This window comes from Passer domesticus, chromosome 5 (assembly GCF_036417665.1).
Source record: "Passer domesticus isolate bPasDom1 chromosome 5, bPasDom1.hap1, whole genome shotgun sequence".
NCBI lineage: Eukaryota > Metazoa > Chordata > Aves > Passeriformes > Passeridae > Passer > Passer domesticus.
This window is the reverse complement of record NC_087478.1, coordinates 5,465,681-5,479,388: the sequence shown is the minus strand read 5'-3', so window position 1 is coordinate 5,479,388 and position 13,708 is coordinate 5,465,681. Positions and strand designations below refer to the sequence as shown.

The following is a 13,708-nucleotide window of genomic DNA, read 5'->3' as shown; positions in this document are numbered from 1 at the left end:
CTCTTTAGCCTGATGTTTTCTTCAGTGTTTTGCTTTCCCCCTTGCATCAGGGAAAAACAACACTTTAAATCTGTGGCAGTATATAAAGCCAGAATAATTTGGTCCTTTTTGTTAGGTATTTCTTGATTTCACATTCTGCTCTAAACTCAGGATTGAACCTTTTCTAATGAGGAGATAATGAAAGTTAATGTGACTGCTGCAGTGAGAGGGTGGGTGGGCATGGTGGCTGATCTTCAGTGCTTCACTGGTGTCCCACTGGAAGTCAGGTGAACACTGGGAAGAGCCACCTGAGCTCATGTCTGCACTCTGACCACGAGGTGTGATTGCAGCCCCTGTGACTGGTGCTTCAAAAGGGCAAATAAATAATAAAACACCCTCTTGTTCAGCCCTTTGGAAGGTGTTTTTTCCCAGCTGGGTGGTCATGAGGGAGAATGGGATCCCTTTCGGGAGCTGTGGACATGAATAAGAGCAACATTTCCGTGAGGGAGACTTTTCCTTTCTGGATCACTGGTTGCCAAGGTGGGCTGGCACTGGAAGAGCCAACACAACTGGGGTTTTTACACCCTCTGCTCAGAGCACTGGTGGATCCAGCTGTCTCTGGTATTTCCAAAGGGATGTGTCAATAAGGAATGGGTGGGCACCCCCAGCTGAGAAGTTTGGGACAGCTGCAGAGGAGCCTGGCAGTAGCTCCTCCTTAGGATGAGGGTTGGCCTAACCTTGGAATTCAGCAGAGGAACTAAGGGAATTCAGTCAGGAGCTAAAGCAAAGGCCAAGGCAGAGAAGTCATCAAGACCCTTGACCCTTTCCACGTCCTTTGTCACTATGCCCCTTGTTCTGGTCTCTGATTAATCCATATCTCCCTTTCCCTCCTTCTCCCTTCTACCATCCATAGAAGCCCTTCTTGACTCTGGTGATGAGAAATGAACCTGCATGTTGGTCGTGGATTTTGTTGTTATTGTCTCATCAACATCTGTTTTCCCTGGCATCTCAGTTAAAAAAGCTAATTTTGCTGAGTTGGAGCAGCTGCCACTTCCCACCACAGTAAATTAAGCTTTCAGAAGACCTCATCTTTGGAATTACAGTTCTGATCATAATGTGGATTTTAATAGTCAATTGAGATGCTTATTAAATTATAAGACTGTGCATTAGGAATGTTCCTGTGCTGCTGGAGGAATCTCAATCGTTTAGTTTTTATTAGTTTTGTGATTTAATGAACAGAAAACATTAAAACAAAAAGCCAAATGCAAACCATCTGTATGAAAATGTTCTATAAAATTCAGGAAACTGACAGACATAGCTGTAAAAGTACTTTGAAAAGACACAGCCTCTCTTAAATGCCATCCATATTAATACAATGATTAATGCTACCATCAGTTTCCTTAACAAAGAAAATTTCTCCCTTGTTTCTTTTCCTGGGTTCATGAGATTCAGCCTGTATTTCAGTGATGCTTATCAATGGATTTGAAAATTATTCCCTCTGGGCTGTTTACGTGCAAAGGATGGGGTGGTTTTTTCAGGTGTCCACACACTTCTAATTCTCGGGGGTGTGGCTACACCACAGCAGCCTCCGCGTCCCTGTGTGGTGCCAGCAGATCGATCTTTTGTTGTGTTAAAGTTCGATCCATCAGCGGGAGGGTACAAATACAGGGCAGTGACCTCAGCCACCCGCTGCTCCTGCCAAGGTGGGCGAGGCTGCTGAATTCTTTGGCGTGTGACAGAATACAACGGGGCGGGCCAGTGACACTGCTGTCGAGATTGCCAGAGGCTGTATGTAAAAAGGAATCATGGTATTTAATGCACAGACATATTAGAGGGTTTTGAGACTCTTCTTGTTTAAAAAAGCATATATTAGGAAAGGATTCTTCACCCAGAGGATGGCTGGGCACTGGGACAGGCTCCCCAGGGAAGTATCACAGCACCAAGGCTGACAGAGTTCAAGAAGCCTTCGGACAACATTCTCAGGCACAGGGTGAGATCCTTGGGCTTGTCTTGTGCTGGACTTCAGGAGTTGGACTGGTGGTCCTTGTGGGTCCTTTCCAACTCAGGATGTTCTATGGTTCTATATATATTTATGAAAGTGTGTATTATGTATACATAAAAGCATCTTAGTTCTCCTAAATCAGTACAGCCAAATCCCTTTTTGTTCATTTTTTACAGGTATGAAAGACACCTTTGCATAAGATATTGCCAAACACGTACCTGTGGAAGAAATATCTACATTGCAAACAGGTCCATGCCACAACAGGCATGTGTAGTATTATTCTGCTTCATCTCTTTGTTAGGGCTTTTACCTAAACTTTGAAACAGATGAGATTTATTGAGGTTCCTGTTTCAGTTTGGATTGTGAAAGCAATTGCAGCATAGGTCTAAATTATATATAGGCCTTTCAATGCAGTTGTAATTAGGAGTTCAGTAATAAAGCTATTACTCTAGTTGCTTTTTTTTTTCCTGTTCCCCCTCACTAGTTTGATTTGAGGGACTTTTAACTTTCTGTTTTCATATGACTAAGAGTTTTCCTATGGCTCAGAAGTCAAAGGTCTGATTTTATTGGCAATGAAGGGTGCTGTCACTGCTGCTGCTGTTGTACCTTCACAGTGCCTGTACTCTTGCCTCTGTCACTATACAAAATCATTAAGAGAGGGTTTTTTCCTGGGTTCCCAACCTTGTTTGTCCCACTTCTGTGAACAGCCTGTTCTGTTATGCCTCTGAAGGGAGTGAGTCCACCAAGCATATTGTAAGAGCCATAAACATGAATGCACCACAGATCAGAGCAGTTTATAAACCTGCTGCAGTTTATTTAAAGCAATGGGAGTTTTGCCACTGAGTTTTAAAGGGAACCAGTTTCCAGGATAGAGGTTATGTACAGAAACCCTTCCTACCCATGCCTTGGCTTCTGTCCATTTGCAGCACTAACACAAAGCTTAGTGTATTGACAGCTGAGTTTTTGATCCACCAACACATCACCCCAGTTTCCAGAAAACCTGTTGCAGAATGGGAGCTGAACTTCCAGAAGCAGCTGTAAGCAGAATTTTGCTGCACACCCTGTCACCATGGGCCTGCCTGGAGCTACAGGAGACTTGTGATGGTGCCTCTTTGGGAACAGGCCCTGGACTGCTCATCAGCGAGGGTTTTATGGACAACCCGGCAGGTGTGAGAGCTGTTTTCACACTGGGGCTGCAACAATCTCTCCAAACGTTTTCATGGAGGGATGAGGCAAACTCTGACGGTCTCCTTAGAGACAGGAGATAAGGCATCGATCCATGCCGGCCTCAGGAGCGCATTGTGCCAAGCGCTGCTCTCCACACGGGGCTGATGAAATTCACTGATGGCAGAGAACGGGAAAAAGAGGGGAAGTGGGAGGATGAAATCAGCAGGGAAAATTCCAAGCTCTCCGCACGCCCGGCCTGGCCTCCCTCAGGCGCGTTCCGCCCGGGGGTGCTGCGGGTCCGCGGCTCCGGCGCTCTGAGGGCGCTGCTCCCTCACGGCCGCCGCTCCCTCACGGCCGCCGCTCCCTCACGGCCGCCGCCCCCTCACGGCCGCCGCTCCCTCACGGCCGCCGCTCCCTCACGGCCGCCGCTCCCTCACGGCCGCCGCTCCCTCACGGCCGCCGCTCCCTCACGGCCGCCTCCCGCCCCGCACACCCGCCGCGCCCGCCGGGATCCGGGCTCTGACAGCACCGGCTCCGCCCCGGCTTCCCTCAGGCCCTTCCCACCGCCGTGCCTCCCGGCTGACCCGGGGCCCTGAGGGCGCTCGGGCTCTGAGCATGCGGCGGCTCCGCCCCGGCCGGGACAGCGCGGCGGCCGCCTGGGCGTCATGGAGCGGCTCGGGGAGCGGCTCGGCAAGCGCTCGGCAGCCCGGCTGGACACCATCCTGCGGCACCTCTCCCCGCGGCTGGCAGCGGCCCCGGCTCCTGTATCCTTGCGGGTGTGGGGTCGGGAAGGGGCGGTGCAGCGCGTTGGCTCCCCGCGGGTCGGGGCTCCGCTTCGCCCAGCCCGGCGCGCTTTGCCCCTCGCTCCCCGCGCCCTTGTGGGCCCGTGGTTTGTCCGGCAGGGACACCGGCCTGGCAGGGACACGCGGGGCGAGCCCTGCCCTGTGTCCTGGTGCTGGAGGACAGCGCTCCCGTGGAATTTCGGGGTCAGTAGCTGACGCGCCCCAAAGCCTCTCCCTGAGCCCCGCGGGCTGTGGGCAGCTGGGATGTGGATCTCGGCACAGCCCCCCAGCACCGAGCCAGAGGATTCCCTGCAGCGAGTTTTCCTCCTAGAAATTCAACCCCGCATGACTGGGAAGTTGCACGGCAAGTCACAGATGTCGTTGAAAGGTACAGAGTCGACTGGTAGAGCAGCAGCAGGAAAAACATCAAGGTTTGGTTTGTGAGGGGGAACAGAGGTGGAAATGTTGGAGGCTGCCAACATAAGGCAAAGGAAAACTGGGTAGAAATAAGTTTTTGCGTTGATATGTCCCGTGGTTCCAAAAGTTAAGTGGATAAATGTCATAAATGTTGCTTTTAAAAAAGAACTTTTTCTCAGAACGCAATGCTGACAAGTTACCTCTGAATTATAATACATAGAAGACGATGCGATCAAACAGGATGTAGAAGTCCTCAAATTGATTAAAAATAAGAAGGCAGATGGATAGTTGTTGACTCAGACTGACATAACACAAGTAGGAACACAAAATCAGGAATAAATTTTAGGAAAAACACCCTGGTTGTAACATACAGGAAGTAAGGAGAGGTGCTGCACAACCTGTTTGTGTTTGAATCTGGGTCATGATGCAAATAGCTTTGGACCAAAACACATCTGGGCTGGAGCAACAAGGTGTGTGGGTAAAGTAAATTACAGACTCTAATAAGAATGATTTATTTGATACATCAAATGGTACATTGGTTCACTGGTTTTGTTTTAATATCTGCACCTCGTGGTTTCAGTTGTCCAGGCAGCCCAGACTTGTTCTCTGAATGTTGCAAAGTGTCAAGAGCAAAACCAGTGAGAGGAGGAGGCACTGCAAAGCCTGGGAGGAAGGTGCTGAAATGGAGTGCAGCCTTGTGTGCTGTCCCCCCACTGGGGAGGTGGAGGTGCTGAGGAGGGCCCGTGCTGGGGTTCAGCCAGTGCCTGTGTCTCCATCAGCTGTCTGTGGACATTCGGGAGCCTGAGTGATCAGGAGTCCCATATTCACTGAAACTAGGCCTGAAATGTGGTGTGTGAAGCACTGGTGCCCTCAGTTGGGGGTTTCTTACTCTGGGACCTGCTGTGGCAGTTGCCAGCTGGTCTCCCCGTGTTCTTCTCTCTGTCCTCCATCCAGTCCCCAGCACCTTTTCCTCCCCCTGGCTCGTCATTTTTGCCACACGTTTTTGCATGTGTTGTTCTTCTCCCGCTGTATGTGACTCTTGACAAGATAATGTTTAAGCTTTCTGGTGTGGGGATCATGGACACAGCTGCTGTGATGAAACCTATTTCTTATTCCCAAAGCATTCATGGTTTTATGAGCAGTAGAGGAAAGTCAGTGGTTTTCATAAAACCCTGAAGCAAACATGCCTATGCAGACCAAAAGATCAGCATGAAAATGCTCATTTTTGTTATGGATGACACTTCAATACCATGCATAAAGCTCTTGTGAGGCTTCTTTAGCAAGTGTGGTTTAATTACCCTGTTGATGAGAATGTGTCTCTGCATAAGGGGAAAAAAAAAGCTTTTTTAAAACCTGTTGAAATTACTTGAAGTGGAGGACAAGCCTAAAGCTCTCCTCTCTTCCTGCTGTTCCTGTCATTTGGAAGGGAGCTGATCTCTGCAGTAACTGGAGAGATGGTGAGGGTTTGGAACACTGTATGAGAATGTGAAACCTCTGATTTAGTCCTATTGCTTTGTTGTTTTAGAGTCTTTTAATTTTTAGAATATTTTTTGTTATAATTTATTATTAAGGAAACAAAATGAAGAAGAACGTGGATTGAGTGTCCAGCACAGCACCTGCCTTTAAGATGAACAGCACTGTAGGATCAAGGACTTGTACCTGTAGATAATGTTCTAATCTATTTTCTTGGTTGTATATTCCTTAATTCCCACTCCAGATAAGCATTCCTACTTCAGCCCAAGTCAGTGTTGCTCCTCATGAAGGGAGGTTTTGGTAAGCTCCATCTTCCTTGGTAGAGATGAAAGCAAAACAACCTTCAGAGCTCAGCTCTTTTTGCCCTAAACACAGGCCCCTAGTTGGTCACCAGGCGTGGCTAACGTGTCCCCCTGTGTCCCAGCTACACCCTGGACAACGATGTGCTGAGCACAGAGCAGAGGCAGTTCTATGAGGACAATGGCTACCTGCTCATCAAGGGCCTCGTTTCCCACCAGGACATCGAGCGCTTCAGGTACCAGGCACTCGCCTCACGGGCTGGGGACAGCTCTGGGGAGCTGGAGATTGTTCCAACATGGATGTTCCCTCTGGTTTGCAGGAAGGAGTTCACAAGGATCTGCAAAAGAGAGGTGAAGCCACCAGGAGTTATGATTATGAAGGATGAGTCCCGGAAATCCCAGTTTGGTCAGTCTGAAAACGTGGTTAATAAAGTGCAGGACTTCCAGGAAGATGAAGAGCTGTTCAGATACTGCACACTGCCTGAGGTAAAACAAAGGGTGGTGGTGGTGGTGGAAGAGCCTGTATGGAGGTGTCTGACCCTGCAGGTCACTCCCATAAACATTAGAGTGAGGAAGGAAGATAAGTCAGCCTTTAAGAGTGTTCTGCATGAGCAGGGCATGGATGGAGGCTGGGGCACAAGACTTAAAGCAGTGCTGCTCTTCCCCTGGTGTGGAGCCAGTCAGGAATGTGACTTGGCCAAACCATGCCAGGCTAGAGGGGCAGATCAGCCACTCGTTCTGAATGTGTTTTATCCAGGCAAACATCTGTCCCTGGGCAGGTCCAGCCTTGCAGCCAGTATTCATGTGGCAGATGGAGCTGTGTGGGAGCACCCTCCCCATCTTCTCAGCAGCCTGCTTCCCTCTTGGCTTCCTCCCACCATTCCCATTTGCGTGCCAATCCCTCCCTCCCTTGTGTCCTGCATCCCTCCATCCTCTCTGATCTCCTCCTGTACCCTTGTCCTCAGCCAAACATCCAGCTCCCAGTGCTTCCTCAGCAATATTTCCTCTTGTTTTTCATGTTTCTGATTTTTTTTCCCTAATGCTTTCTTCTTTGTAGGTCCTCAGATATGTTGAGTGCTTCACAGGGCCAAACATCATGGCAATGCACACCATGCTGATAAATAAGCTTCCAGATTCTGGTAAGGAAAACTTGGATTAGAGGAAAATGGGTGAATTATTGTGTGTGTGCCAGAACTGAAGTTAGTGTTTTAGAAAAGCTGTAAAAAAAATTAAACCCAAATAACATTGAAAATTTACAAAGCCATTTTGGTGATGGTTTGTTTGCTTTTTACCTTGGTTTAATGAGACAAGATGAGAAAACACAGGAGAGTTTTTGAGGCTGCACAAAGTCTAAATAGTATGGCAAATGAGGCAAGTAGAAATATCCTAACTGTATCTATTTAAGAAGCAAAATCAATGGCCAAATAAGTACATAAATTATATATAAAAGGCTCTTCTGGTGTGGATTTGTTTCCATTTCCATAGGGGGAAAAAATAACAAGCAAAACGTCAAGAATATTTATTTATGTTTAGACTTCATGGAAGAGAGCCTCTGGGGCAGAGACTCTCTGTGGAGGCTGCAGTCCATAAACTGAGATTTTTTTCCCCCCCTCTTTTAAAGAGAAAGCGAAATAAACACGAGCAGGGTGCAGCACAGACAGGGTGATTCTGTTTGTGTCACAGCAGTACATCCCGTGCCTGCAGACAGCACAGCTGTTGGAAGGTCTTTGTGCTCAGGAGGTTTGTGCAACACTGTGCTGGGTAAAGTTCTCAAAACTGGAGAGCAGCCAAAATGAGGATGAAAAATGTGTCCTGGTGGTAAAGGCCAGCAAAAGGAGACTTCTGAGGGGTCACAGAGCTTAAGCAGCCTCCTGGCTTTCCCTGTGTGACCCACACCATGGCCCATTTTGGGCTGGTGGCAGCTCACCTGCTTGGCTTCCATGGCTGGGCTGGGGCAGGCACTGAGTGCACCAGGCATCTCCAGCAGGAAGCAGCAGCTCCTTAGCATGTGCCACAGTGGTTTAACAGAAGGAGAAGGCTGTGTCACATTTGGTGGTGCTGGAGGTTTGTGAACCTGTGTTGCAGACAAGCAGACCTTTCTGCACCCCATGCATCAGGACCTGCACTACTTCCCCTTCCGGCCTGCGTCGCGCATCGTGTGCGCCTGGACCGCCATGGAGAGCGCTCACCGGGACAACGGCTGCCTGGTCGTGCAGCCAGGGACACACAGGACAGCCCTGAAGCCCCATGGTTATCCAGAGCTGGAGGTAGAGAGTATGGAGGGCTTGGGAAGGGCGTGCAGGAAGGGGGTGTGTTTTGGACTCACTGTAAGGGGAGCATGTGCAGGTCAAAGCTGAGGTTTTCAGTGATTTTTTTTGTTCTGTTTATGCAAATATTTGCATTGATTTGGGAGAGGGTTTCTTGGGTGACCTCACTCCATGTGACAAGGGTAGGTTTGCCTCTGTTCCCACCTTCACCTGGAAAATGTCCAGCACGTTGTGGCATGACAGTATAAACACATGCCAACATTTTCCACTGCCCTTGCCAAGTGTGGGGGCTCTGTCTCCTCCTGTCAGCGTGTTCCTGCCTGGTAGCAGGTGTACTGTCTCCTCCCAAAGAGGAGAAGTCTGTCAGTAAACAGCTGGATGGAATAAAATACCAAGTGATATCTTCCTCTTCAGTGTGTTTTGTGGCCTGGCTGTCATTGGTGTGGTTGTACCAGGAGCAGAAGGCTGGACTCCAGCAATGGCATCAGGCCACCCTTGTGGGGTTTCCCAGTGCTCTTCTCTGTTCTCTCCAGCTGAGAATGTCATTGTCCAAATCCAGCTGCAGAAAATATAGAAAGTATCATTTTTTCTGGATGTCAGGCTTGAGATAGAAGGACTAGTAGACAATAGTCAGATTTTTAGCTTGGCATATGGAATATTCTCTCCAGGGAAAGCAGATCCATAGCTGTCCCTGCTGTGCTCTGAGAATCAGCACTTCCTCTAATTCTGAGTGATTTCAGTTCAGCCTTTTTCTTCCTTAGGGTAAGACCAACAAACTTTTCCATGGGCTACTTGAGGAGGATGAGAAGATTCCCAAGGTTCACCTTGTCATGGAGAAGGGAGACACAGTGTTCTTCCACCCCCTGCTCATTCATGGCTCTGGGATAAACAGGACATCAGGTTTCCGAAAGGTAGGGAAACATCTCTTGATAAAGTTTTTTATATTCTTGATTAAAAAAAAAAATTACCCAACTATCCCTCTATTTTTATCCCCCACCCCCTTTGAACGCTTTCTCAGTTCATGAATATGTTGATGAATGTTTTAGAGTTTTTATCTTCCTAATATACTTCAGCACTCTCTTGGTTATTTATTATTTTATTTTTAAACATCTGTCTTCTGTAAGAAGAGCATGCTGTGCAGCTGCTTGGGAAAAACAGAACAGGAGTAGGAATTAGATGTTGAATCCATGTTTAAATTAAAGCCTGTCTGGCTGTACTTGCTTTTCTGAAAGTTCCTTTCAGCTGTCCCAGATATCAGGACTTTACCTTTTTTCCCTGTTTTCTTGGTATCCTGTTATCTCTGGATAACAAGAGTCTCCATCATTCAATAAATAATATTTATTTATATGATTGCACAAGCCATTTTTCTATAAAAGATTTGTTGACATGCATGATTATTTAACTGAAACAGGCAGAAGTGCCCTCCTTTGGAGGCCTGGTCCCTCAGAAGGGATTCATCCAGGCACTGCAGCATGGGCTGCTCTGTTTTATTTTGGTTTGCCTGTTGTGTAGCTTGTTCTTTCAGCCCCTGTGGCAGTTTGTTGGTGGATTTAATCTAAGTGGGTTGTGACCCTCTGGGTGCAGGAACTGAGAGCCCTTTCAGAGCACAGAGGTCTGCCCCAGCCCTGGCTCTCCCTGTTTTCCCTCCAGCTGCTGATATTCTGGGGTCAAGTAGTTCAGCTTGTGCTGAGGCAGTGAGGGGGAGAAGGGAAGGAAGAAGAGAAGGAAATCAGCAGCAAGAGTGTTTCTCCAAGGGAACACTCGGAAAGGAGGAAGGGTTGTGCTGGCATGATCTGTAAGGAAGGAGTGATGTGTCCACAATCTGGAATGCATGAGTTTTTCCCCAGCAGTTGTTTGTTGTCAGTGTGACAGTGAGTGACACCCACTTTCCTCACACAGAGCATCAGCTGCCACTTTGCCAGCTCAGAGTGTCACTACATTGATGTCAAGAACACAACTCAGGAGCACCTGGAGAAGGAGCTGCAGGAAATGGTTTGGAAGAAATACAATGCAACTTCTGTGGACCTCAAGGTGAGACTTGGCTCAGTGCCCTTTGTTACAAACCAGGTCAGTTCCCTTTCCCAAGTCTCTCCTGTGGCACATTGGTGCTCTTTGCTGTGCCTAGCTTGGCAGATCAGGCTGTACCAGGCAGAGGTGCTTGGCAGGATAAAAGACCTGATGTTCAGAGCATGACTGGCAGGCTTTTTTGGGGCCTTTTTCCTCATAATGCCTTGTTCACTGGCAGCTTCCTCACATCCTATGATCTCCAGAAATTCCTTCAGAAGCTCTGCTTATAAATAAAAAAATTGCTCCAAATTCAAAACTGTAAGTTGGAATAAATTCAGTGCTTGTCCAGTTTTTATGTCTACAGTTCTCACAGTTCCCCCCCAATGGTGGGTGGATTTTCCTTTTAAAAGAAGTAGCCACACCTGATCACAATAACAAATGGATTTTTTTTTTTTTTGCTTAAATATAATCCCACATCAGTTGTTGATACTTGAGGCTATAGCAGGTTTGTCAGCAGTGATATACCTCTGCCTCAAAAAAAAATGGGACTAATGGACTCTTGCTGAATAACTGAGACCATTGAGTAAAATAGAAAGCAAATGTAAATTCTTCAGGGATACAGCCACTGAAAGATAAATAAACCTTTTTACTGGGGTGAAAAAGTTCTGAATATCTTAATCCACAGCAGTTCCCAAGTGTGTGCAAAGCCAGTATCAAAGCAGTAAAGTCTGGATGTAAAAGCAGCAATTTTATTTTAAAAAGTACATGTTTTACAATATCTGGGGGGGGGAAACTGTCACTGTCACTGCAGGCCCCCAGGCAGGTATTAATTAGCATTGACTCCATGATTCTCAGAAGGCTGATCAATCACTTTATTACACTGGACTTATTAAGAAATCCATCATCCTTACAGACAGTCACGATACAGGTGGACCCAACTGGTCCTTCAATCCAAACACCATCACCACTGGCCAATTAAGAAACCACCCTTTGGTAAACAAATCTCCATAACACACTCCACATGTCCACAGTAACAGGTACAGCAAGTGAAGATAAGAATTGTTTCTCATTCTTTTCTCTGATCTTCTCACAGCCTTTCCCAGGACGATGCCTGGCAAGGTTGTGCCTGTTGCTCTCTGTGGCCTGAGAGCTGCTGCCACGTTTCACCCTTGGTGATTTGTGTTGTTCTGTGTGTTTCCCCAGTGTGCCTGGGTGTGGTGGGGTGCCCAGCTGTGTTTTGCAAGCTGATCTTTCATGTCTGTAAAGCCACAGCTTGCTTGGCTTTCAGTTCCTGGGGTTATTTAGATGCTTGGTGAAATCCAAAGGGATGTGAAGTCTCTCCTCCTGAGTGGAAATGAGGTTTTTCTTACAAACCCCTAAATGAGGTTGTTCTTACAAACCCACAGAGAAGTCTCTGTGTTCTTGTGTAGCTTTAAGGATTTTTTTTAGCCAGAGTTGGAGTTTTCTCCCAGAGGAGTGCCCAGGTCTTATTTCACCTTCACAAGATGATAAGAACTAAGCAATCCTCTATTTTCATCTCTGTAAACTGGAATCCTGGTCACTTTTTTCTGGCCCTCAAGCTGCTTTTCCTTTGTCTCATTTTTGTTTTGAAGGATATTTGGAACTTCCGAGCACGGCTGGTGCAAGGGGAAAGAATCAACCTATAGAAGACCCTGTGAAGAGCAGGATGGGAAACATGGACCTGAGAATGAGCTTCTCTGGGGGAAGAACACAGACCCTGGGCAGGCAGAATTCCCTTTGCTGATCTCTGTAATGGTAACTTAGCCAAATGCTGCACTGCAAAATCGTTCTATGCTAATTCAGAATAATTGCACTGAGCTTGGGTGGCTGATGTATGTCAAAGGAAACCTAACCTAGAAAAACAGATTTGCTGCAGGTGTCTTAGACAATCAAATCAGTCTTGAAAGAACACCTTGATTTTCTTGGTGTTTTCATTCTTGTTTCTTAGAAGTTTTTAACATGACACACCTTTAGAATGATGCTATACCAATGTAGGATTTTATGCAAGAATTTCTAGTATTTCCAACTTGTTTTCCTGTGCCAAAAAAAAAAAAAGAGTTTTAGACAAGCCCTCAGTGACATGGGGAGTTACTAGTGTAGCTGATGAAGATGTGGGTGCAGTGGTGTAAGGAAGTGGCTAAAGAGAAAGCAGCAGCCACTCACAGAGAAAATGGGGTTTATGGACAGGAATATGATTGCTGGTAGAGCTCCTCAAGCTTGGCTTGGCATGGCATCATTCCTGACCAGGCAGCTCTGGCACAGGTGAAATATGAGTCTGACAGTGTTGGGAGCTACTGGGCCAACAAAGCAGCCTCCCACTGGCCTTGCACAACTGATGCAAGGCTGTGTGAAGTGAGGGAATCCTTTGAGTGTGGCAGGTCTGGGAAAAGGTGCCTTCTGCTGCTGCCAGGCTGAGGAAGTGTTTGGATGCTCCCCGGGACGCAGTGGTGGCAGGGTGGAGTGATGCACACTGAAATGATCCTCTTGCTTTTGACAGTGTTATTCCTTGCTTTCTGAAAGATTCTTTCGTTTTCAGAATCTATTTTTTGAAATAAAGACTAAACCAGAGCAAAACTGCACTTGAGGGCTGTGTGGTGTCATTGCTGCTGCTCAGAAACCGTGCTGGGGGTGTTGTTGAACACCCCAGGCCAAAGCACCAACGCTCAGCTTGTTTCCACTCCTCCCCAGTCCACCCAAAAAGGACCAAAGGCTGCAGTGATGGGCTCTTGTGGCACCTTCTGCCTTGTTTTGTGATTCTTCATCTTCGTGCAGCATATCTAGGTTTTCTTGTTTGTTCTTTAAAGAAAATGAGGTTTGAGCACAGTTATGTATAGGTCCTACACCCTTGGTGCTGGAGTGAGGAGTCTGGGCTGTGGTTCCCACCTGGAGCCAGACATAACCTCTCAGCAGCCTCTGGTTTGACCACAACACCAAGAAGTCTGGTGAGGGCTCAGTGGGTGATTTTGGGTGTCCTGGTTCCCCGTGCCCTCTAGAACCCTGGCACTGATCAGCTCCTGGAGAGCATGGGCCCAGGTGGATGATTTCCAGTGAGTTGGAGATCCCTCTGCTGGTTCTGCTGAGTCCTCTCCATGGGATTTTCATGAGAACTTGGTGTGTTCTGTCTGGTTCACAGCACAGGATTGATGGAGATTTCCCTGTCTGGCGTCACTGGTGGAGCTGGGTTGACTGCAGAGGGAGCTGTGACCACGGAGAAGAGCTATAGGTGTCACATTCCCAGTTTCAAGACTTGAGTTTCTCTTACTATAGCTAGGAAAGAGAAGAAAAGGAAGAAGT

The 13,708-nt window shown here is 47.4% G+C and overlaps 1 protein-coding gene across 1 annotated transcript; it reads left to right on the top strand.

Annotated features, from left to right (window-relative positions):
* Positions 1-3,727: 3,727 nt before the first annotated feature.
* On the top strand, positions 3,728-12,993 carry PHYH (phytanoyl-CoA 2-hydroxylase). Its single transcript, XM_064421801.1, has 9 exons — positions 3,728-3,912; positions 6,065-6,120; positions 6,245-6,355; positions 6,440-6,605; positions 7,177-7,258; positions 8,205-8,386; positions 9,148-9,297; positions 10,286-10,417; positions 12,007-12,993. Exons 1-9 carry the CDS (start codon positions 3,814-3,816, stop codon positions 12,058-12,060), a joined length of 1,032 nt encoding a protein of 343 aa, XP_064277871.1. The 5' UTR covers positions 3,728-3,813; the 3' UTR covers positions 12,061-12,993.
* Positions 12,994-13,708: the final 715 nt, after the last annotated feature.

Coding starts and splice junctions, on each gene's coding strand:
- PHYH (XM_064421801.1), top strand. CDS start 3,814: ATGGAGCGGCTCGGGGAGCGGCTCGGCAAGCGCTCGGCAGCCCGGCTG. Junction 6,356..6,439: donor CAGGACATCGAGCGCTTCAG/GTACCAGGCACT, acceptor TCTGGTTTGCAG/GAAGGAGTTCACAAGGATCT. Junction 7,259..8,204: donor AAATAAGCTTCCAGATTCTG/GTAAGGAAAACT, acceptor CCTGTGTTGCAG/ACAAGCAGACCTTTCTGCAC.